Genomic DNA, 22,385 nt, shown 5'->3' with positions numbered 1-22,385 from the left:
TGTTTACTGTGTACCAGGGGAGGGCACTACAAAGAATGGAAAAGTGAATGGGGTCTACGTGGTCCTGAGTTTCATTCCCTCATTTGACGGCAGCAAGAGACGCTGCCCACAGGGGTTAAGGTAAACTATTAGTGGTTGGAATCTCTCGGGTGGTATGATGATTAGGATGGCACTTCCTACACTGCCTCTGCCTTTGATGGACTTACAATTTTGTCAGAAAGAACTGAGGAATAATTATAATGCAATGCAGCAGGTAGTAAAGGTACTCGAGGGTGCTATGGAGAGGAAGAGTTTACATTGGGTTGTGAGTGGTCAGAACATTTTATTCGGCCTTGGTCTTGGAAGATAAGAAAGATGTAGACAGTAGACAGTAGACAGCAGACAATGTGAGTGGAGAGATTCCAGGCAGAGGGAACATCATAAATGAGGTAGGAAACTATATGGATGCATGAGTAACAGACATTTTCTACAGCCGAGTACACGTTGCGATATGGTACTAGAAACACACACAGTTATGCTTTTCAGTTTTCTGTTAAAGATTTTTTTTCCTGCTAAAAGCATATATATCACAGTTTTCATCCCTGGCCTGTAATTATAGAGCTCCAGAAATACTGGGCCTGTGACTGTTTCGAAGGAATCTCTTAGGGAATCACACATGTGGCTCAGCCATAAATAGCGATTTCTACTTCCTTGTACAGCCAAACTTTATAACCTAGAAGCACATTTTAAATATACAGTAATCTGTATCATTAGATGCTAACAACAGCTATAATTGTTATATCTGAACTTCTATAACATTATTTATAAATATATTGGTGAATATTATATCAATTATGTCTCATCTGGCATAAGTGCTTTGTTAAAAACCATATCAAAGTAAACGGAACTTTGAAAAACTAAACTCTAATGCAGAGTGCAAATGAAATTCTGCTTGTGGAAGAGTTTCTTGCCATTAGATTTTGAATATATTTACTGTTCCAGTCAACAGATGTTTATTGATTTCCTATTACGTAGTAGGAATTCAATAAAAGGGGTTTGTTGGCCGGGCGCGGCGGCTCACGCCTGTAATCCCAGCACTGTGGGAGGCCGAGGCGGGCGGATCACGAGGTCAGGAGATCGAGACCATCCTGCCTAACACAGTGAAACCCCGTCTCTGCTAAAAATACAGAAAATTAGCCGGGTGTGGTGGCGGGCGCCTGTAGTCCCAGCTACTCGGGAGGCTGAGGCAGGAAATGGCGTAAACCCGGGAGGCGGAGCTTGCAGTGAGCCGAGATCACGCCACTGCACTCCAGCTTGGGTGATGAGCAAGATTCCATCTCAAAAAAAAAAAAAGGGGGGGGGGGGTTTGTTGACTTTTTCAAAGTAGTTTGCTTTTCAGGGAGAATTCTGTTACAAGCAGTGCTGACTACCTGGAATGAACTTGTATCTACAGGGGTATTTTCCTTATTTATCTTAAATAAAATGGATTCACATCTGTTCTTTAAAAAGCCTCAACACAGTTCATGATGTACTTCTTCTATTCTCTTTTAATCAACTCCAGTACTGTAGATAATCAGATTTCAGTTTAAAAAATTATCACAGGGTATGCTCTCTGATCTACAAAAAAATAAAAATAAAAAAGCAAACACACACCCTGTAATTTAAGGTAAGCCTAATAAAAAGAGGAAGAGTCTAATTTGGCTCTATGTCTGTCAATGCTCGGACTATACGTGCAGAATAAAATGGTTCTGTGATCTGATGTCAATGAGCCCAAAGTGCTCTAGCTCTGTTTTGTCTGTACCTGGTTTCCTGGCCTGGGCCATCCACCAGCGACTTGCAGCCAAAAGATTCAGCATCCTTAAGACAGGTCTTACCGGCTACTTTCTTTGGCAGGCAAAATCTTGCAAATCCTACAGAAACCTCACTGAAGCAGCTCTCACATGTAAACACAATCATACTCGACCCTTTTCCTGGAAATTTACAATGTGCTCATTGTCTACGGAGGAGCAGCATATTCTGTTGGCGCGTATGGGAGGAAACGAACGGTACAAAACCATTCATTCTTTTTCCTCCCACTTACATGTAACGATATGATGGACTAGCAAAGAATAATTATCAGCCAGAACTTGCAACCAGAGGCTCCTCAGCAACTAGAACTTTTGAGCATATGTTGCTTAAATAATTAAAAATTCATGATTATAATTTTATCAAATTTTTTAAACATTCTAATATGGTAGACTATAAAGTATATCCTAACCAATCTGTCACTTCGAATTGTTCACATTGTATCCAGGAAAAAGGAAAATGATTTTACATAGTTTGTCAACCTCTCTTATTTTCTAAAATAAAGTCCTTAAGAGTCCCATTGGTCTAGAATTATTTAGGTAAAATCTTCTAGGACCTAAGAAGCTTGAGGGAAAAAAAATACCTCTAAAAATGCAATCTGATGTTTTAATTCTCTCTTTAGGTGACAGACTAGGACTGCTGCAGATTAGCCCAAATATTCTTTAAAAATATTTTCTGCATAGTGTACTGAATGACATCTATACCAGTTAACTCATTATTAATATCACTCACAGTTGAAGACACTATAAAGCTACTTGCAAGTTGATGAAAAAGAAAAATATATAGACAAAAAGTTCTAATTATCAGATTATTCTTTCCTATTAGTATGGCTATAAAATAACTGAATTCTTGTTTTTTCTAAGTTAACTGTGTTTTACTTAATGTGAAAAACATTGAAGCAAACTGTCCCCCGTTATTCCTTGATTATTTGTTGTATTATAAAAGCTGACCTTTACTGAGTATTCACTATGTGCTAGGTACTATGCTCAGTCTCTCTAAACATTTCTTTAAACCTTACAAAAACTTTTATAAGAGGCCCTTATTTTGCTAAGGCTCACAGAAACTGACTAATGTGTCCAGATTAGGGTAGAAGACGGTGAAGCAAGGACACAATCTCACATAAAGACTTGCCCTAACCTATCAAAAATACATTACCTCCTTGCCTGTTCTGATAAGAAACTGAAACCATCTGAGTATAAGGTATTAAGCATATGTTAAAAATTACCACTTATTAATAATGTAATTAAAACATTCATTTTGTATTATTTTATTGGATCATCATTTAATGTTTCTGGACATGAGAGTGTCAGGTGAGTGTGTATCTACTTATGAAAGAACAGAACTACCTTTTGGGAAATTTATAGTATTTATAGGTTTCTTATAACTACACTTCTGTTTAAATTAAATAAAGACCAAGTAAAACTTTACCACAGGGAGGAGTAAGGCCCCTCATTGTGCAGCTTCTCTACGCACTAGTAGCCTCCTGGTACGACAGGAGACGCCTCATGGGCTGTTCATTTAAATCCTTGCAAAGTATCACTTTTAGATCACGTAGCTGACTACTGTCACTTTTTCACCTTATCTCAGTATCTGTGTTAAATGAACCAAATAAATTGCATGTTAATTCTTTATTCCTATTGTGGCTTTTTTTTATGCACACTTCAGGTATTTACACACATTCTGAGATCACAAGATTGATGATTTTAGTCTATGTCTTTAACTGAGCCTTGAAGACGGCTAGAGCAACTGTGATGTCATTACCGGACACATTCTGAGACCCTTCTGCCCATTGTACTATAAATTCAGTCTTAGTACTAATGTGCTTCTGAAGTTCAACAGTGTCAGTTATTAAAAATGTCCTGTTTACTAAACAGTATCTGAAAAATACCTGGAAACAATTTATCTTGGAACATATTCTTGGCTGCATAATGTGCCTTTTTTTTTTCCAATTTAAAATAAACTTCATGCATCTCTGATGCAGAAATCATCAGACTTTCTTAAGGACTTCATAAGCATGGCGGTGACACTGAACATGGGGTTGCGAATTACCTCTGGTGGTGGTGGCCAAAGAAGCGAACGTCGACTTGATTGTCCTCTTTCTGCATGACTTTGGCAGGCCAAAACCCAAAACCTTTCATTTTAGCCCAAACCAGCTCATGATTAGGTATCTGGAAATGAAATGTTTTACCTTGTTATATTACTTTTAAAGTATTAAATGCAAGTGTACCATTAATATTAAACTAGCCACATATAATCCATTATTTCTAAAACATTTATTTCATAACTCTTAGACACGAGATTTTTTTTTCTGGGATTGACTGATTTTTCTATTTGCATCAGAGTTCCTCGTAAGAGGCTGGGACTGGAGCACGGCGGCCCCTGAAGCCAAGGCCATCCACATGCACGATGGTGGCAGACAAGAGCACCCGCTTTGCCAAGTGCAGCCGGGGGGCCAGCAGCATCAGCACCCCCGGGAATTTGTTAGAAATGGGGACATTTTAGGCTGGCACAGCACTGTCTCACAGGGCTGGCTTCTCTCAGGCAGCCAAGGCTGCTGGCCAAGAATGCTCAGAATTCCCTTTGTCAGTGCCCGGCTTGACGCCGTATCATTTTGGGGAAATTTTACAGCTACAGACAAATGCAAAGCCTTAGGTCTCTCGTGAAAGAATGAAAAGAGAAACAAAAATTCACTTTATTAAAGGATCCAGATGCTGGGCGTGGTGGCTCACGCCTGTAATCCCAGCACTCTGGGAGGCTGAGGCAGGAGGACTGCTTGAACTCAGGAGTTTGAGAGCAGCCTGGGCAACATGGTGAAACCCCATATCTACAAAAAATACAAAAATTAGCCAGATGTGGTGGCACGTGCCTGTGGTCCCAGCTACTCTGGAGGCTGAGGTGGGAGAATCACTTGATCCTGGGGGAGGTCGAGGCTATGGTGAGCCGAGATCACACTACTGTACTCAAGCCTGAGTGACACAGTGAGACCCCGTCTCAAAAAGAAAAAGGACCCAAGATTTATTTTTATCCAATATCTCATTTTAAAATCAGAAATGGGTAACAAGCCCTGTTTTTTTTTTCATTTCAGTTGTTTATACTCATTAAACCCATATATACTATGATATTTTAGAAATTTAGGAAGAAAATCATCTTTAACCAAACCGGAAGTAAACTTCCTTAGAGCTGTATGTTACACACTTAAGAGGTAAAAAACAAAAATCACAAAATTTCACATACACAAGGATAACAGAACCAGTTGTCAGGACGAGCATTTGACAAGTAAAAGCAATTCTTGCAAAGCTGCAGTTCATCCAGCTGAAAAAGAAAAGAAACTACTTTAGCCTACATAAAACATACACACACATTAAACTATGTAAAATGTATCCATGCCAATTAACATTCACATACATAAATCGTGTTGAATTTTGTTCCTTAATCTTTTAAGCTTAAATTTTAAAGTTTTCAATAAATGACACTGAAGACCCTGTCACTGTCCTCTTAGAACCCTGTCGCTGGTCTCAGGCCCCAGTTGGAACAGAAGCCGAGGCTGGTCTGACCGGGCCCTGCCCAGACCTCACTGGTTAGCACTTCAGACTGAATATTCCTCAGGAAGGTAACAACATCTGCTACCAATCACAGCAGTCCTTACCTGCGCCTCATTCTCTATTTTAGTTCCTTGTTTTCTTTCATAACATTCTTTTACAACTTGTAAACAGACATATTTTATCTGTTTCTTTTTCCTTTTTCCCAGTCTCCCTCTTCAGAATGTGGCTCTATGAGCAGGAGGCCTGCACTGTGATCACCTTTTACTCCTCCTCACATACTGCCTGGCACACAGGAGGCACCCAGTAAATGCTTATTGCTGTGATCACCTTTTACTCCTTCTCACATACCGCCTGGCACATAGGAGGCACCCAGTAAATGCTTATTGAACAAATAAAAATAAAAGTCAAATTTGAAATGAATTCAAGAAACAAAACTTTTTGTATAAACTGAGGAACTTTTGCAAAGATGATATGGCTAGGCTACAGGTGAGTGTTTTAAGTAAGACCACCAAAAGATATACTTCCTTAAATGCACTTCATTTTTGGTTGGGTTTGCTTTTTGCCTATGTAGTTTAGAAGGGATGCAAATTTGGATCCTTCATTACAAGAGGGTGCTGTATACTGCACATCCGCCCAGCAAGACACATTCGCACGCAGCACGTAGCTAACGCAACAGTCCTGAAGGTGGCTGAGAGTTCCCTTGTAGAAGTTAATTAGTAACTAAATCTGACTCCCAGTTTTGTGAGAATTATTTTTCTATTTGCATTATTTCCCATCTACGTCAAACGTGAAAATAAAAGACTTTTTTTTTTTTTTTTGGAGACAGAATCTCATTTTGTCACCAGGCTGGAGCGCAGTGGCACTATCTTGGCTCACTGCAACCTCCATCTCCCAGGTTCAAGCAATTCTCCTGCCTCAGCCTCCCGAGTAGCTGGGACTACAAGCGTGCGCCACCACACCCAGCTGATTTTTGTATTATTAGTAGAGACGGAGTTTCACCATGTTGGCCAGGATGGTCTCGATCTCTTGACCTCGTGATCTGCCCAACTTGCCCTCCCAAAGTGCTGGGATTACAGGGCTTGAGCCACCACGCCCGGCAATAAAAAACATTGAAAGGAAATGGTACAATTAAAATGTAGATAAGAGTGCAATCCTGAAATAAATTAATTTCAATTATAGAAAGTACAATTATTGGGCAGTGAACAGTACCTCATGACATGTGTCTTTATACAGCATCCTCGCAATGTCAGCTTGTTCGCTGTCTGCTGTAATTAAAAACATATTACCTATAAGCAAGAGTCTGCAAATACAAGATTCAAAGTTAGTATCCTTTTCCTTCAGTCTGCAAAAGGAGACATCTACCATTTCAAACCAAAATGTCCATTTAAAATAACAATAGCAAAATAAAATTACACAGGCGGCTTTTGCTTTCCATCCAACACAACCACTAATTCTCTAGGTATAGAGCATAACCTTACCTTTGGATGATGTGAAACTTCTGGGGAAATGATCAGAATTAATCATAGTGCTTATAAAAAACCTCTCAGCTAAAACAAATACATATAAAACTGTAAAGAACAATTGTGTTTTCATCATTTAGTATACTATGATTTTATCTTTGGCCAGTCCATTCTATAATCTGTATCACCAGATATTCCTAACCTTAGACTCTAACATTATCACTTACTGTAGATCATTAAGGTATTAATTCTTTGAATGTAATGTTTTATGAAAGATAGTGTTCAATATGGAATGTAAATGGTGTGTTTAAAAATGCATACAAAAAAACACAAAAATATTCAACCTCCATAGAAAATCACGGTATTGTGGAGAAGCAGTTGAGCATCAGCTTTGAACTCTTCATAGCTTCGGTATTTCCCTTCATTCACTTTCTGCAGGGGGCAAAAACAGAACGACGAAGAGAGTTACCCGTGAAAACACCTGTCTGGGCTAAGTTCATAGGACAAGCAGACTTTTCTAGGATGACATCAGGATGATTACTGCCATCCCACAGTATTCACAGAGAATGTGTGTAAAAGAAACCAACAACTCCACCTGCGGCTGGTTTTAATAATGCAGGATGATGAAGCGTGACAGGTCAGATACCTGCAGCCACACAGATACTACGTTAATTTATCAGAGTGAACGTTAATGGCTTGAACATCGCACTTGACAACAATGTAGAAAGCTGCTGCTAAGCTTTGTAACGCATGAATGCCTGGGCCAGTGTGGGTGATGAGACCCTAAGCACATACCTGTCATTCTTTATAACACAGGAAGATTGAAAAACAGAACTGTTAGCCTCTGTGACAGTTTACCGTAACTACTAAGACATATTTATAATTCTGAATTGGGGCTAGGAATTGGTTTACAAATGATTTTAAAATAATATCTCAGGTGTCCCTCTCTGTGCCAAATCTTAGAGGATTTCAACAGGAAGGAACCCGCATGATAAAGGCAGTGGGGGAGGAAGGGACGTCTGGGTTCTCACATATTCTGTAGAGGTCTTACAGTTTAGGAGAAGGGGCTATGGCTAGGGTAGGAGGTAAAATTAAAACTACTTGGTTTGTTCCAGGATTTACCAGTTACTTTAAGGGAAAAACCTTCATTTACCCTTATCTTGTATTGAAATAATACAGCTATAGTCTTTCTCAGGGACTAAGGAAACTTGTAGGATGATTTAAAATTATTCCTGTGGTCTCCCTATAGGCTATAATGACCAAGTGTAAGATTTTAAATTTCCAACATGACACGTGAGACGCAGAATTAGTGATTCAGTAACGCTGGCTGCAAATATGTCTGTGCTCTGCTGGGTTTTGTTGCAATTTGTTACTGGACGTGAACAAACTAAAGCAATCCTCAGCTACAGTCAGTAAAATTAAGACCTTTAAGAACAATTAACTTTTCTAACCATATTTTGTTGTTGTTGTTCATTTTATTGTTTCCCAAGACTGCAGATCAGTTCTATGCTTTACTTTTTTTTCTGAGGGGAACTCTCAGGTCCCACTGCTAAACCTGGAAAACATTCTTTACATCTGAAATACTAAATTGCCCAGGCTGTAAGGCATTTCCTTAAATCAACAAGGACCAAGAAGCTATAAGTTGCTCATCTTTAGAACCAGGCCTTTTAAAGATGACACCTAATTTGTATTACAGTAAGCACATGAAATTTACAAATTAATAATGCTTCATTTGGTAGTTATGCTTGTCTTTTGTTTTAGGAAGTGGAAAAAAGTATACTTTCAAGGAAAGAAGAAGAACCAAAATCTGCTTAACTGCTACATTATTCTTTAACTTGTTAGTTAACAAAATTTATTTGAAGTGGAAATAAAAGAAACCGACTTTACCTCTTGAATGGTGGGAACGTCCACAGCTGAGTGCACCAGCCGCCTGTACATCGGGTGTTTACTGTCCTTCCCCTTTTTATTAAGATCTATAGCCTAAGAGGGTGTTAGTACATCAATTTAAATGTGGTTAAAGGAAGGCAGGTAAGACATCAATTCCTAAAGCTCAAAATACTTTCTATCTTTTTATTTTTCATTTTTGCAGAGACAGGGTCTCGCCATCTTACCCAGGCTGATCTTGAGCTCCTGGGCTCAAGCAATCCTCCTGCCTCGGCCTCCCAAAGTGCTGGGATTACAGGCGGGAGCCATGGCGCCCGGCCAGGATTTTCTACCTTTAAAGCAAAATCTCAGAGGAAGTACTTTAAAACTTAACAGAAAAAATGTACATATACTACTATATAGTTTAATATGACATTCCTTAAAGTTGTGATAGAATAGTTATTTGGAAAAACTACCTTTCATTTTAAAGAGTCATCATCAATGAAAATGTTCATTCCAATGAATGACATTCAAAAATGTAAACGTTTCTAATCTCATGTAGCTTATGTCAAAATGTCCATGCCAAAAACAGACAAAAAAATCTAACTGCCTGTCATAGAACTGTTGACTGCCGAAAAGAAATATGACGGGGCGCTCTCCACACTTCACATTGCTATGTACATATTTGTTACTTCTCGCTCTTCCAACTTTGAAAGAATGAGCCACAGGAAAATATGTTTGGGGACATTTTGAGGGATTCCCTGAGCAGGACTCACCCTCTCCTTCATGCGGGAGACAATGAACCTCAGGTATGTGCCCATCTCCTGTTTGTTTGTGTTCTTCTTCTTAATGCTCTATTGAAAATGAAAGAAGAAAAAATGGTACAAAATCTGATAATTCATGTCTATATTCATGTAAAAGACATATATGAAACAGTATGCAGGGTATTAAAAGATGCACTTTTTCTAACATACTTGACCAAGAGAAATCTTGGATATTTGCAAAGAAAAACAGCATCTAATGGAACAAGGTGAGAATTTTAAAATATTATGTTGCACCTAATATAATATCCTTAGAGGAGTATATATTTTTTCTTTTCTTGGTATTTTAAAACTTAATTTTTAGGTTACAAATAATAGACATAAGGGAGAATCGCTTATTTTACAAACAATATCAATGGCTAAAGTCCTTTGAGGGAACATCTTAAATGAGCAATAATGAATGGTAAATTTCAATAGAACAGTGTTCTTTGTTTAAAAGGTGATTTTGAAAATCTGTGTCACTCACTGTGTACAGCACAGCTGCACACTAACATCTCCTTTCTTAGCATCATGGATCCACTCAGGAATAACTCCAATTCTTAGTCTAGCCTGCAGCTAGTTAGGTTCCTCCATTTATTGCACCAAAAACATCTACTTTCACATGAAGAAAAAATAGGATTCTACGCATGTTATTTCTAAACAGCTAGGAAATGAGGACAAGTGTGCCCTACTTCCTTAGTCAAAGTCCCTGATGTTACAACAGCCTAAAGGAAGCAAAGGCAAAACACCAGGCATGCAAATGTGATCGGTTCACACTGCAGAGGAAATGGGAAATGTGATTGGTTCACACTGCAGAGGAAATGGGTGGTGTGGCCGCTATTTTAACAGATGCTTTAACTTTTCAGGTCACTAGATGACGATTCTCTGCCCAATGGTCTAATTCTTCCTAAAAGAACTGTAAGCATAGGAAGTCACTCCAGTATAGTAAACACAGTAGAGGAAAGGACAAATATTTCTCACAGAACTGAACTTTTAGCTAGGGCTTACGTGAATTGATTATACTTACACACACTGTTTAGATACACATAAAATATCTAAATAACAAGTGGAAACACATTTTACTAGTGAGAAACTAAACTTGACTTCATTTACCTGATGTCTGCACTGCACCTTCCTGACTCCACTTCTCACCTAGGTCCTCTGGCAGTGCAGTCAGTGCTCTCTCCTCAGGCCGCTTTGTAGCCTGTGCCCAGTGCCCACAGCGGCTCTGTTTACGCCGATCACAGAGCAGTTCTTCTCACGCCTGGCCTGGCATCAGAGATACGGACTGAACTTCTATGAAACGCTCTCTCACGCCTGGCCTGGCATCAGAGATACGGACTGAACTTCTATGAAATGCAGCTGGCATCACTCGCTGAGCATCTGGGCTGTGATTTCTGGAGGCAGGGCCTGTGATTTGTATTTGCTTGTTCATTTGTTTATTCCTCAGGTGACAGTGATGCATTGCCAAGACAGTACCCATGGCACAGATATGGAATGTAAAGTGCAATGAAATTTCCTAAACCCAGGGTTTATAATCTTGGTGGGTTTTTTTTTTTTTTTTTTGGTGTGGAGGGGGGGAATTGATGTAACTTGAGAATTCTCTTTTTGAAAACTAACAAAAGAACTTAACTGAAATTAAAATGAGTTGAACACAGCCACATGAAGGAGGATATGAAGAACTCACTCAAGTAATTTATTAGCACAGTATTTGGCCATATGCACTGTTTAGAGACAAAACTTTACACAAACACTGAACTCTATAGTTATTAAGTTTGTTTAATCAGCAGCATTGGTTAGCAACTCTTTAAAAAACTTTTTTGAAATTTTAATTGGCAAAATGAAATTATATATACTTGTGGGTACAGTGTGATGTTTTGAAATATGTGCAATGGCGAAATAGAGCTAATTGGTTTTTGTAGTGAGAACACTGAAAACCACTCTTATTTTTAACAAGATCCCCAGTGCTTTTCACACACACACACACATTTGTGAAATACTAGCAGGCACCTCTCGTACACTTGTACCCTAGACTACAATAAAAAATGATCCTCTGTTTTGCATTCGGCATCTCACACAGGAATGCAGAAGGTGCGCCCTGGATCTGAAGCACAGTCAGCTACTTACTAGAATGGACATCCTTCAGTGCACTGCTTTCTGTACTAAATAATAGAATGGACATCCTTCAGTGCACTGCTTTCTGTACTAAATAATAGAATGGACATCCTTCAGTGCACTGCTTTCTGTACTAAATAAGCAGTGTGATGAACTGTCAGATACAGGGAAGAGAAAAGCTAAGAAGGTTAGAGATTGCTATGTTGTTCTTGGCGCTTATAAAATCTACATTCTTCTTAAAAGAAAGGAGAGTAAAAACTCATGCTTCTAGCCACATGGCCTTCTCTCATGCCAACTCAAACTTTGGGTGCACTATTAAAACTGATTTCAAATATCAATATCATTAAAGTATGAATTTATCTAAATTCAGACATAATAGCAATCTACACCAGGTTAGAAGTCTTGTAATACTATCAGTGGGGTTCTGGTTCCTTTAATAGGAAACATTATTCAAAGGAAAGATACAACCAACACTGTTATGTAGCGCTGAAATATAATTTTAATATTCCACTAACTACCGTGCACAGCCTTCCATCAATTCAACAGGGCAGGAATCCCTTCCCCTCTGGATCTTAGCTCTAGGCTCTCTGGTCCCTTGAGTAGTGACAGCTGGGAGAGGAGGCCTGAGCCCTGCTGACCAGCCTTATTCCATCCAGCCAAGACCTCTTGCTTCTGTCTCAAGGTACTGTGCACTGCATTATGTGCAGGAGTTTCTTGTTGTTTTTCCCTTTCTGCACGTTCACCTCTCTTGTTTCTAACTCTTTAGAAAATAAAGCAATCCATTATTTCTATATGGGCAAAGATTATGCACTGCTAGAATCAGAATTTTATATCAGAATTAATATCACTATAGCTAAAACATCTTAACTAGATTGTTCCTACTTTGAAACGGTAGTACAGAAGTTTAGGTAACACTTGTTCATGTAATTACCCAGTTTAAATAAAGGTCTATATTTAGTTCCTACTCTTTTTAAATAGAGAATTAACATAAATTGTGGATATTACACGCTCTCACAAACTTGGTTCTATCTGTTTAAACATTTTAAATCAATTGCTAATTTGGTGTAACCATGTGCAGCAACATCTCCTTATTTTTGGAAAGACAGAACGCATGCAGTTCATGCGGAGGGCCTTAATTTCACAAAACTAAGTGGCCTAATAGAGGATGAAAGTCTGATTTTGTCTGTTTAAATTTGCTTGGAACTAGTTTGCTAGAGTATCTCTCTCCTTCTGAGTGCAATTAAAAGTGGTAATCTGGGCCTGGAAAAATGACTGAGTAAAGCACGAAAGGAAACAAGGTCACCTGGATAGGGCCCACCCCATCTTCTCAACTCTGATGAAACTTCCAGAATTCTTTGAAGATACTGCCTTCATAACTACCCCAGGAGTGTCTTATACACCTCATTTTAACAAAGCACCATTCAGATTCAGATATCCTACTTACGTGTCTATTACAGTAGAACCACCTGGGAAGCCTTTAAGAAACATCAGTATCTACTTCTATAAAGTTCTAGAACAGGCCAAACTTACCCCTCATGGAAAATAAGCAGAACAATGGTTGTCTGGGGAGGGGGCGTGGGAGTGGCGATCTACTGGCCCAGGACAAGAGCGAGCTTCCCTGTAGCTTGATGGGACTTGGGTTGCACCAGTGCACGCCTGTGTATTCTTCGAATGGCACCTAAGACTTGTGCATGTCAGTGTATATGTGATTTTACCTCAAAGGAAAAAAACCCACCACTGTCTCAGGTGCCACCCCTGGAAATTCTGATACAACTGGCTGCAGGATGGGGTCTGGGCATTCATAGTCCTAAAAGCCCCCAGGCGTTTCTGAGAGGTGTGATGAAGAGCACTGCCCCAACTTCCTGAGAGACCTCGTGACAGAAACACGGACAAGCACACGCTGGTGCAGCAGCCCTGACTGTAACCTCTGCTGGTCTTCTGAGAAGATGTAAAGTGGTGTGTCTTCACATGCTCTTTTAAAGGGATCTGGAGGTTAACCTGAGTTTTTATTTTGAATCCTAACTTACCAGCTCTAGGACGGTCTCAATCTACTCAATCGCACAAAGAAGAACACTTCTCTCATTTATACGCTAAGGGTGCTATGGGGGTTATGTTTTAAGTATTTTTTTTTTTTTTTCAGTTATTATAGTTAGAAACTTCAATGATTTGGGCTGTATAGAAGGACTGACTAAAAGGAATTTCACAGTCAAAGGAGATTATTTTGTTGAAAGTTTCTATGTTCCTTTTATTTACTTGTTGCCCACCCACCTTTTCGGTGATAAATGAGGAATCCTATTCCAGACACCATGAAACCCTTCTCAAGCACTGCTCTGTGATGGGCCTCACACCACCCAAGGGAAGGCCACAGAGGCTGACAGAAACTGCTCCCAGATTCACAGGCTGAGGCGCTTTCTCGGTGAACTGACACAAACAAAAAAGAGGACTCTCGACAGAACCAAAATCCCTCCCAGTGATTTGTAGGAACAAAACATTTGCTGTAAGATGCTTTCACATTTGATAAGCTTGAGGGTTTTCTTTCCAAGACTTTCTAGTTATAATTGAGAGACTTGGCATTTCACAAAAGAAATCAACAGGACATTGCACATTCTGTCCCAGGGCTGTACAAGGAGATTTCTGGGGGTTTTTAAGGTAACAAGCTGTGGAGCCGCTTTCTGTGGCGTTCACACTGAAGGGCTTCAGCCGGCACCTGTCAGCCAGACCAAAACATTGTCAGTGACTTGAGAAAAAGCTGCAACTAAGAAAGAGGTAGCTTCTGAAGTAAACTAAGCAGATAGCTCTTGACAACAAGGTCAGAAAAACATAAAAGCAATGCTTTATAATATGTACAGATTATTTCTGACCCAAATCTTTCTCAGGCTTTGAAGAATTATTCCTATTCTCAATTTGCAGGCCTGAGGATTCTTCAACCAAGGCCTCCCTGTAACAGGGTTCAGGTCAGAATCCAGAGTTCACATCACCTGCAGGCATGTGGGAGTGACTGTGGTTAACTTTTACAAGTAATCAAGAAAGAAACATTCTATGGCATGGCAAAGCTGTTGTAACTACTTAAAAGTGACAGTAATCACAGATCTGAAGCAGTGCTGTAGATGTTTATGGAAGAACTAAAGTACATGTTGAGGCTTCCCTCCTTTAAGAAAAAAATAACAGAAAATGTGAACATCTTGAACAAGGGATTCTTAAGCCAGCTGTAAGTAACTGCCAGGCTACACTGAACCAGATGCCTCTAGGCAGAAAACAGACAAAGCATGAATCAAGTAACAGACACACTTGGTGCCCTTCGGTGTTTCTGCCTGGAAGACACTATTGGCCACTCCTGGTCTTGTCAGTTTATCCACAGCTGACTATTGATAGCGATGCCCAAGGATCATTACCTAAGGAGCATTCGGGACTACATGCCTTTATCAGTGCAGAATTTTCAGTTCTTTACAGAGATACAGTTTTTCAGTCATAGAAACCTGTTTTGGCAGAAAACGAACCTGTGGAGATCTTGGTCATTTCGGTTCACTGAGTATCCAAAACCAGGAAAGAAGTGCAAAATTGGAAATCCAGACTTCTTTTTTCAGACATACTTATCTATGCAGCTAGAGTTCACCTCAGCCAAGTCCCCACGTCTGTGATTAAACGAGACAAGGGCTTCAAACTTCCTTGGGCATTCCCAATATCCAGAATATTCTTTCCACAGCAAACTAGACCAAAAGTCAGGAAACATTTTATGGAAAGGGCCAGAGAGCAAATATTTTAGGCTTTGCGACCATGTGGTTGGTCTCTGTCTTGACTACTTAGTTCTGCTGTTGTAGTGACAAAGCAATCATGAGTAATGCACACATCACGAGTGTGGCTGTGTTCAGAGAAAACTTTTGGATACTAAAATTTGAATTTTTTGTAATTTTCACATCACAAATTATTTCTCTTGTCATTGTTCTTCAACAATCTAAAAACATAGAAGCCATTCTTAGCTCACAGGCAGTACAAAAACACAGGCTGACCCCTAGGGGGACTAAGTTTTGTGAAAGCAGGGTCCATAGTGTCAATTTCAGCGTTCTTTTGCAACAGCCATGCATAGGACCTGGCACACAGTAAATGTTCAATACGTATCAGTTGAATTGAACTGGTGCCACTCACTACTGTGTTCATTGCCTACTAGAGAAACTGTTCCATGCAGTTAAACTCAAGAATATGAGGACCCATCTAAAATGGGAAGCAGTTACACCCAAGTCTGTGTCAGCATATTCTGACCAACATAAATCATTTTATTGCTGATGTATGAATCATTTCACTGCTAGAGGACACTGAAATATCAATTGCTGACTTCTAACAATCAAGAATAATGTCACCAAGAGCTCACTGAAATATTAGTGAACACAGCCACCTATAGTACTGACTGGAAATGTAGATTCCTGAGCTTTATCCCCAGAGCCTGTCTGGGGTGGAACCCTGGAGGCTGTTTTTTTTTTTTTTGGAGACAGAGCCTCACTCTGTCACCCAGGCTGGAGTGCAGTGGTGCGATCTCGGCTCACAGCAAACCTCCGCCTCCAGGGTTCAAGCGATTTTTCTGCTTCAGCCTCCTGAGTAGCTAGGACTATAGGCAGGTACCACCACGCCTGGCTAATTTTTGTAATTTTAGTAGAGATGGAGTTTTGCCACATTGGCCAGGCTGGTCTTGAACTCCTGACCTCGTGATCCACCCGCCTCGGCCTCCCAAAGTGCTGGGATTACAGGCGTGAGCCACCGCGCCCGGTGGGAGGCTGTGTTTTAAACAAGCACACCAGGTGATTCCTGTACAAGTGGCCTCTAGATCTTATTTGTAGAAATGCTAATCTACATATAAATTACCTGTATCATCTTAGGGATTAAACAGCTCCTCAGTCTCCTCAATCGCAATTCTTCGATTCTAATCGCAGAACACAAAAGAATCAAAATAAATCCTCTTAGATAAAATTCTCTTAGATAAAATTTATTTTGGTTCTTTTGTGTTCTGCAATCAGAATTATAGAGGAGATCTAGGAGCTGTTTTTTAATTTATTTTGATTCTATGTTGTTACAGAAGTCAAGACACTCTGCAATATCCTCTAGACCCACTTGCAACAATGGAATATAAAGGAAATAACACAGAATTTTTAAGAAGCCCCAATAATTGAGACTTTAAAAGTGAAGCTGGTCTAGCGTAAGTGGTGATGAGTTACCCTATCCTGCCCCTTCTCCCTTCAAACCACCAAGACTCAAGTAGCCCATCAATGAAAATCATTTTCTAAAACTATTTTCTAAAAATATACTCCTGCTCAGTTTTTTCACTCCCAGTACTGACACACTGAAATCGCCTACCTATTAGACCAGAAGAACAGTACATCACACCAATTGCTAGTGTTAATGGTAGAAAACTTGACCTACCCACTTCTCCTCTGGAACGAATCACACTGAATTACGCAGGATTCCATAGAGCCGCACCCTAACTCTCCCACAGACTGTCCCAACAGGTATTTGCACTGGAGCTTCTGAGAGTAGTTTTTTTTAACTTGTAAGAATTCAGGTTTAAAAACCTCCTCTAAGCTATCACAAATATGCCTTATTATAGGTAAAAGTAGGACCTCAAGAGAATTCAAACTACTAAGAATGTCTCAAGGTAGATTATTAGAGCATCCTGGCAAAGAAGACTCCAGTCACGGGCCACTTCCTAGTCAATAAGTTAGTCCTGTAGAATCACTGACGCACACGAATTGTTCATCCAGATTTACAAAATGCCACTGAATACCACTGTGGCTGTATCTATATTTATTAATTTTTACAAGGCCAACTCTTTCTTCTCTAATGGAAGATAAATTTTCATTAAGATCAAGAGTTCACATGATATGAGCAGCTCTGTAGCAGCCAGTCTACTACTGGGCTGACTTAGTAACTTTCAAGCATCTCTCAAATATAGTCTACAAAACAAACTGCGATAGAAAAACATGTAGTATTTCTAAATCCACTATGCCCACAGGTTCACACACACACACAGAAACTGCTAAAATAGCATTTATCTACAGAGCCAAGGGTGCTATGCATGTCAGAAATTTTATCATTCAATATTAATGCACTTTTTCTGGTAACTTTACCCCTCGGTGGTGTGCTATGTGACTTAGAAATAGGAAAGGGAAGTGAGAAAAATTTTATGGAACACAGGTTTTGTATCTACTTGTTCCTTTCCCCTTCTACATAACACTAGTCTCTAAAGGAAGAACAAGACTGAACGGCAGAGGCAGAATGCATTCCTCAGCGGAATAAATCTTTCCATTCTTTTCAGAAAATAAGTTAAATGTCTCCGTCTTCAGGTCGAGGCATGAATATTACTTGTTCTTTGATTAACGGGGCTGACATCCAGTCAATGTAAGTACTACCTACTTTTCCTTTCCCTCTCATCCCTTCTGCACTGCAGAGGTAACACAAGGAAACTGTGTGTACTTTGTAAATATTTTCAGTTCATCAACTTTGGAAACACTGAGTGAGCTTCTATTTAATCTACATTAAGTTGTAAGCATCCTGATGTAGGAACCAGCTCAGTATCACCTTCTCAATCCCTCAGAGTTAAAAGATAAACTTCAAATAGGATTCTAAACAAACCACCAAAAGATATATCACAAAGGCCAAATACACCAACATCCAAAACATTTCACAGTCATATCCTTTCTGATCATAACCACTGTTAAAGTCTCCACAGGAAGGTAACATGGAAAATTATGTGAGCTTTTTTCCTTCTTGTTTGGGCCTAGATTCGATAACAATACATAAGATTTTACAGTTTTATATTATAGATCCAATTTTTAAATCCTCTGGCTTTATCACTGTTCCCATCATTTTTTCCTCCAATTAAGCTTGTGGTGAACTGCAAATCTGCCTTGTAAAAGTGCCTGGCTCAGACACAATCTTTCTAAAATTAACTTTCTACTTTTGTTAGTATAAAATTATAAGACCCAGTTATCTTAAAAATTGTAAAAATATTTGATTAATGTTCATTAGTTGTTTTTCAATACTATGTCTACTATTTAAGAAAACAATGGCTTCAATTTCTACTTATTTAAAAATCAAATCTCCATTCTAGATGTGTTAATATGTATCTTGAAGGTGTAAAGGTACTTACATTTGGGGTGAAAATATTAATAAATTTCCCACACTAAAAGATGGTTTATCAGAAAGCAAGAGCAGTTATAGCTTCATAGATACATAATAAGGAATTTATGTTCAAAGTATTTTCATTCAGCATTTGATCCCATTTTTCATTCTAAACATTATATGTGTATTCTCTTTACTTTTGGAATTTAAAAAGACTGTACTGCCTACATACCCAAAAGCATGAAAACTATATTCAGAAACAAATTTCTCTAATTTCAACAGAGATTTCATCATGATTTTTTTTCTTTAACCATCTCAACAACAAAAAGTTATAGTACAAATGCCTCAAACATAACCTACCTAGACCTAAGTCAGCACTGGTGTGCAGTGCGCACCCAACTGATAAAGCTCTAGGTGAACTCCCAATGGGGAGTTTTAAAAAGTACATGAGGCTTAACACTCCAAGTTAAAATTTAATTTTAAATGCTTTCTATAGACTTCTATGAGTCTATTTTTAAAGTATTAACTGTCCTGCAAAACACATATCATTCTGAGTATTTTTAAAAGGGCAGGAGCAAATAAATTTTAGGAATAGTTCCTACTAATGTGGAAGTACTACCAAATAGCTCTCTTCGTTGGATCTCAGTAAGCGCCTAATGGTCAAGAACATGAGTCAGAGAATCAAGTGCTGCAAATTTGAGAGAGCTTTTTGGATTAGATGTAGAACCAAAGTATTTTGAAATTGGTAATAAAATTCTTCCACATAGATTCTTCTTTATTTCCTCATCTGCATTTTCTTGTGTTTCTACATTTTGTTAAGTGGGCTGATTTTGATTCACCCTACATTAACATAAAATTTAAAACCTGTGATCCTTAAACAGAGAAAAATGCCTTCGGAAACATTTGTAGGGGATGAGTCTTTTCCAGTTTTTAAAGACGCACGGGAATAATATGTCCCCTCTGTATTACCTTGACTTGTCTTTTTTGACTTCATTTGATCCTTTTATTTCAAAGTGGGATGTACACCAAAGTTTGTTAGATGATATAAAGAATAGTAATATAAAAATTTAACATTATAAAGCAATTGTAAAATTCCAAGACAAATGTCTTTGAAGGGATTTCAGTGGAGCGGTATTCCATTTCAGCGGGCCAAGTATGGAAAAGAAAACAGGTAGCTCACTGTGATTTTCCCATTTACTCACTTTCTCTGTAACTCACTTACTGTAAAAGCACATCATACAAAATTTAAAGCCCTAAATTCTATTTCTGAATGATACATTTAGTCCACATATGAAAACTGCATTTATCTGAATTTAAATAGGGGAAATAACATGAATCTACAACTCCTCTATGTTATGAAATCAAAATTCATTTATGTAAGAAACATGCGTATATTAAAGAGGAAGAAATAGGGGCCCACTTTCAAACCATGTCTCCAAATTCTTAACCTAAACAGTGCCAATTATTTTGGGAAAAAAATCTACACTTTGTTTTGCTATATAGTTTGTTAAAAAGCTAATTTGCTGACTTTTTGTGAGGCATTTGAGCAAAAGCAACACTATCAGATGTGATAGCCACTAATCTGTGCGGGGCAGTGTTTGCTATAGAACCTGCTGTGTATACAAGGGAGAGGAAGGGTGGGGAGTCAAGTAGTTGTATGCTTCTTTAAGAACTCTCCGGCCGGGCGCGGTGGCTCAAGCCTGTAATCCCAGCACTTTGGGAGGCCGAGATGGGCGGATCACGAGGTCAGGAGATCGAGACCAGCCTGGCTAACATGGTGAAACCCCGTCTCCACTAAAAAATACAAAAAAACTAGCCAGGCGAGGTGGCGGGCGCCTGTAGTCCCAGCTACTCGGGAGGCTGAGGCAGGAGAATGGCGTAAACCCGGGAGGCGGAGCTTGCAGTGAGCTGAGATCCGGCCACTGCACTCCAGCCTGGGCCACAGAGCCAGACTCCGTCTCAAAAAAAAAAAAAAAAAAAAAAAAGAACTCTCCAAGTTGTAACTCTGGCATGATGGGGAGACAAATGCTAGGTGCCTCTCAAGAGGTCGATATTTTATACCCAAGATGCTTCCCTTGGAGTGGTTAGGCATTTAGAACATGAATGCTCCAAAACTGCACCATCTAATATGGTCGCTACAAGCCACATGTGGCAAACTGAAGTCCAGTTCTTCGGTCTGCAAGTCACATTCAAGGGCTCCACAGAGACACAAGGTCAGCGGCTCACACCGCACAGCACAGAGACCCTTTCCACCACCAGAGGCTCTCGAACAGCCCTGCTCCACAAGGCAGTCTGCCAGCCCAGCAGGCTGGCTGCCCAGGGCATCTTATGACAGACTGCCTTGCCCATCAATTACAGTATCATGATTTTCACCAGCAGGCTTGCAATCCAGCAAGCATGGAGCACACGTACACACACACACGTCCAAGCACATGTCTGTCTCTAACCATGCCTTCAAAGTATACAATGACTTTGTAATTTGGGAACTATATATATGAAAATGAAGCAAAATTAAAATGAGACAGCCAGTGTGGTGGCACATGCCTGTAATCCCAGCACTTTGGGAGGCCAAGGCAGGAGGATTGCTTGAACTCTGGAGTTCAAGACCAGCCTGGGCAATACAGCGAGACCCTGTCTCCAGAAAAAAATTAAAAATGAGCCATACATAGTGGTGTGTGCCTATAGTCCTAGCTACTCAGAAGCTGAGGCAGGAGGCTGGCTTGAGCCCAGGAGGTTGAGGGTGCAGTGAGCCATGACCGTGCCACTGCACTCCAACCTGGGTGACAGAACAAGACCCTGCCTAAAAAATAAAAATAAAAAATAAAAAAATTCATCTTATCAAATAGGCAATAAAAAATTGAAAAGTAGTTTCATGTGCCGTTGATGTACATGGGTATAATATTCTGAATAACAAGCTAGTGATTTTTATCAAAAATTTAAACGTGTACACTATCCTTTAAACCTAAAAACCCCATGTTAATAAACTTATCCTACCAAAGGTGTTCAGGCAGCATTACATAAATGTATACAATTTTCTATCTTAAAAAAATGCAATGGACTATATTGTGTTTTAAAGGTATTTCTTTTTTGTAAACAAAATCTTAAAAGCAAGTTTCACAAAATAGTATGCTTTTCTCATTTTTTTTCCTGGAAAATTCATGGCTATTTCAGGAAAATAAAATTCAAATAAAAGAAAACAAAATATAGACTTCAGTTTCATTCAGAAATAAATAATAATGAGAAGACTCCTCCTCAGAAGTTGGAAATGGGGCATGATTTCCAGGACAGCATTTGCATGTCACCTTTGACATGTGACAGGCGTTTCCATACAGAACAGTAGAAATCACGAACGCCTGCTGCACGGGGAACTGGTCAGGTAAGTTACAGCATGCCCTCTCAAATCATAACAGGTGCCAAAAAAAGGTCATTCTGGGATACTGTCCAGTACACACACACTAGCCGCATCCAGTAATGTACGTAAAGTCATGTGGATACAGATACAAACAAAACAACACACAAACACAGGAAGAAGTCTGTGAGAATATTACCTACTATGGAATACGGTTTCTGGGAATTTTGTTTTTCTTATCCTATTCTAAATTATTTGAATTTTTATAGAAAAAATTAAAATCTCTAAAACTTAATGAGACAGATCTCAGTAAAAGTGTGAAACT

At 39.2% G+C, this 22,385-nt stretch overlaps 1 protein-coding gene across 17 annotated transcripts in view; it reads right to left on the bottom strand.

Annotated features, from left to right (window-relative positions):
* The window catches only part of ZMYND11 (zinc finger MYND-type containing 11), a 112,640-nt gene that overhangs the window by 8,358 nt on the left and 81,897 nt on the right, over window positions 1-22,385 (bottom strand). For 13 of the 17 annotated variants that reach the window (XM_008002066.3, XM_008002064.3, XM_008002065.3 and 10 more), the window contains 6 exons: window positions 9,466-9,543; window positions 8,714-8,806; window positions 7,171-7,258; window positions 6,576-6,631; window positions 5,059-5,136; window positions 3,874-3,992 (listed from right to left, as the gene is read on the bottom strand). In XM_008002066.3, coding sequence (XP_008000257.1) covers window positions 3,874-3,992; window positions 5,059-5,136; window positions 6,576-6,631; window positions 7,171-7,258; window positions 8,714-8,806; window positions 9,466-9,543 — 512 coding nt within the window. The remainder of the gene's footprint in view (window positions 1-3,873; window positions 3,993-5,058; window positions 5,137-6,575; window positions 6,632-7,170; window positions 7,259-8,713; window positions 8,807-9,465; window positions 9,544-22,385) is intronic. The other 4 variants (XM_037983250.2, XM_037983261.2, XM_037983254.2 and 1 more) reach the window with 1 other exon arrangement.

The sequence above is a fragment of the Chlorocebus sabaeus genome, chromosome 9 (assembly GCF_047675955.1).
Source record: "Chlorocebus sabaeus isolate Y175 chromosome 9, mChlSab1.0.hap1, whole genome shotgun sequence".
NCBI classification, from domain to species: Eukaryota; Metazoa; Chordata; class Mammalia; order Primates; family Cercopithecidae; genus Chlorocebus; species Chlorocebus sabaeus.
This window is presented reverse-complemented; position numbering and strand designations above follow the sequence as displayed.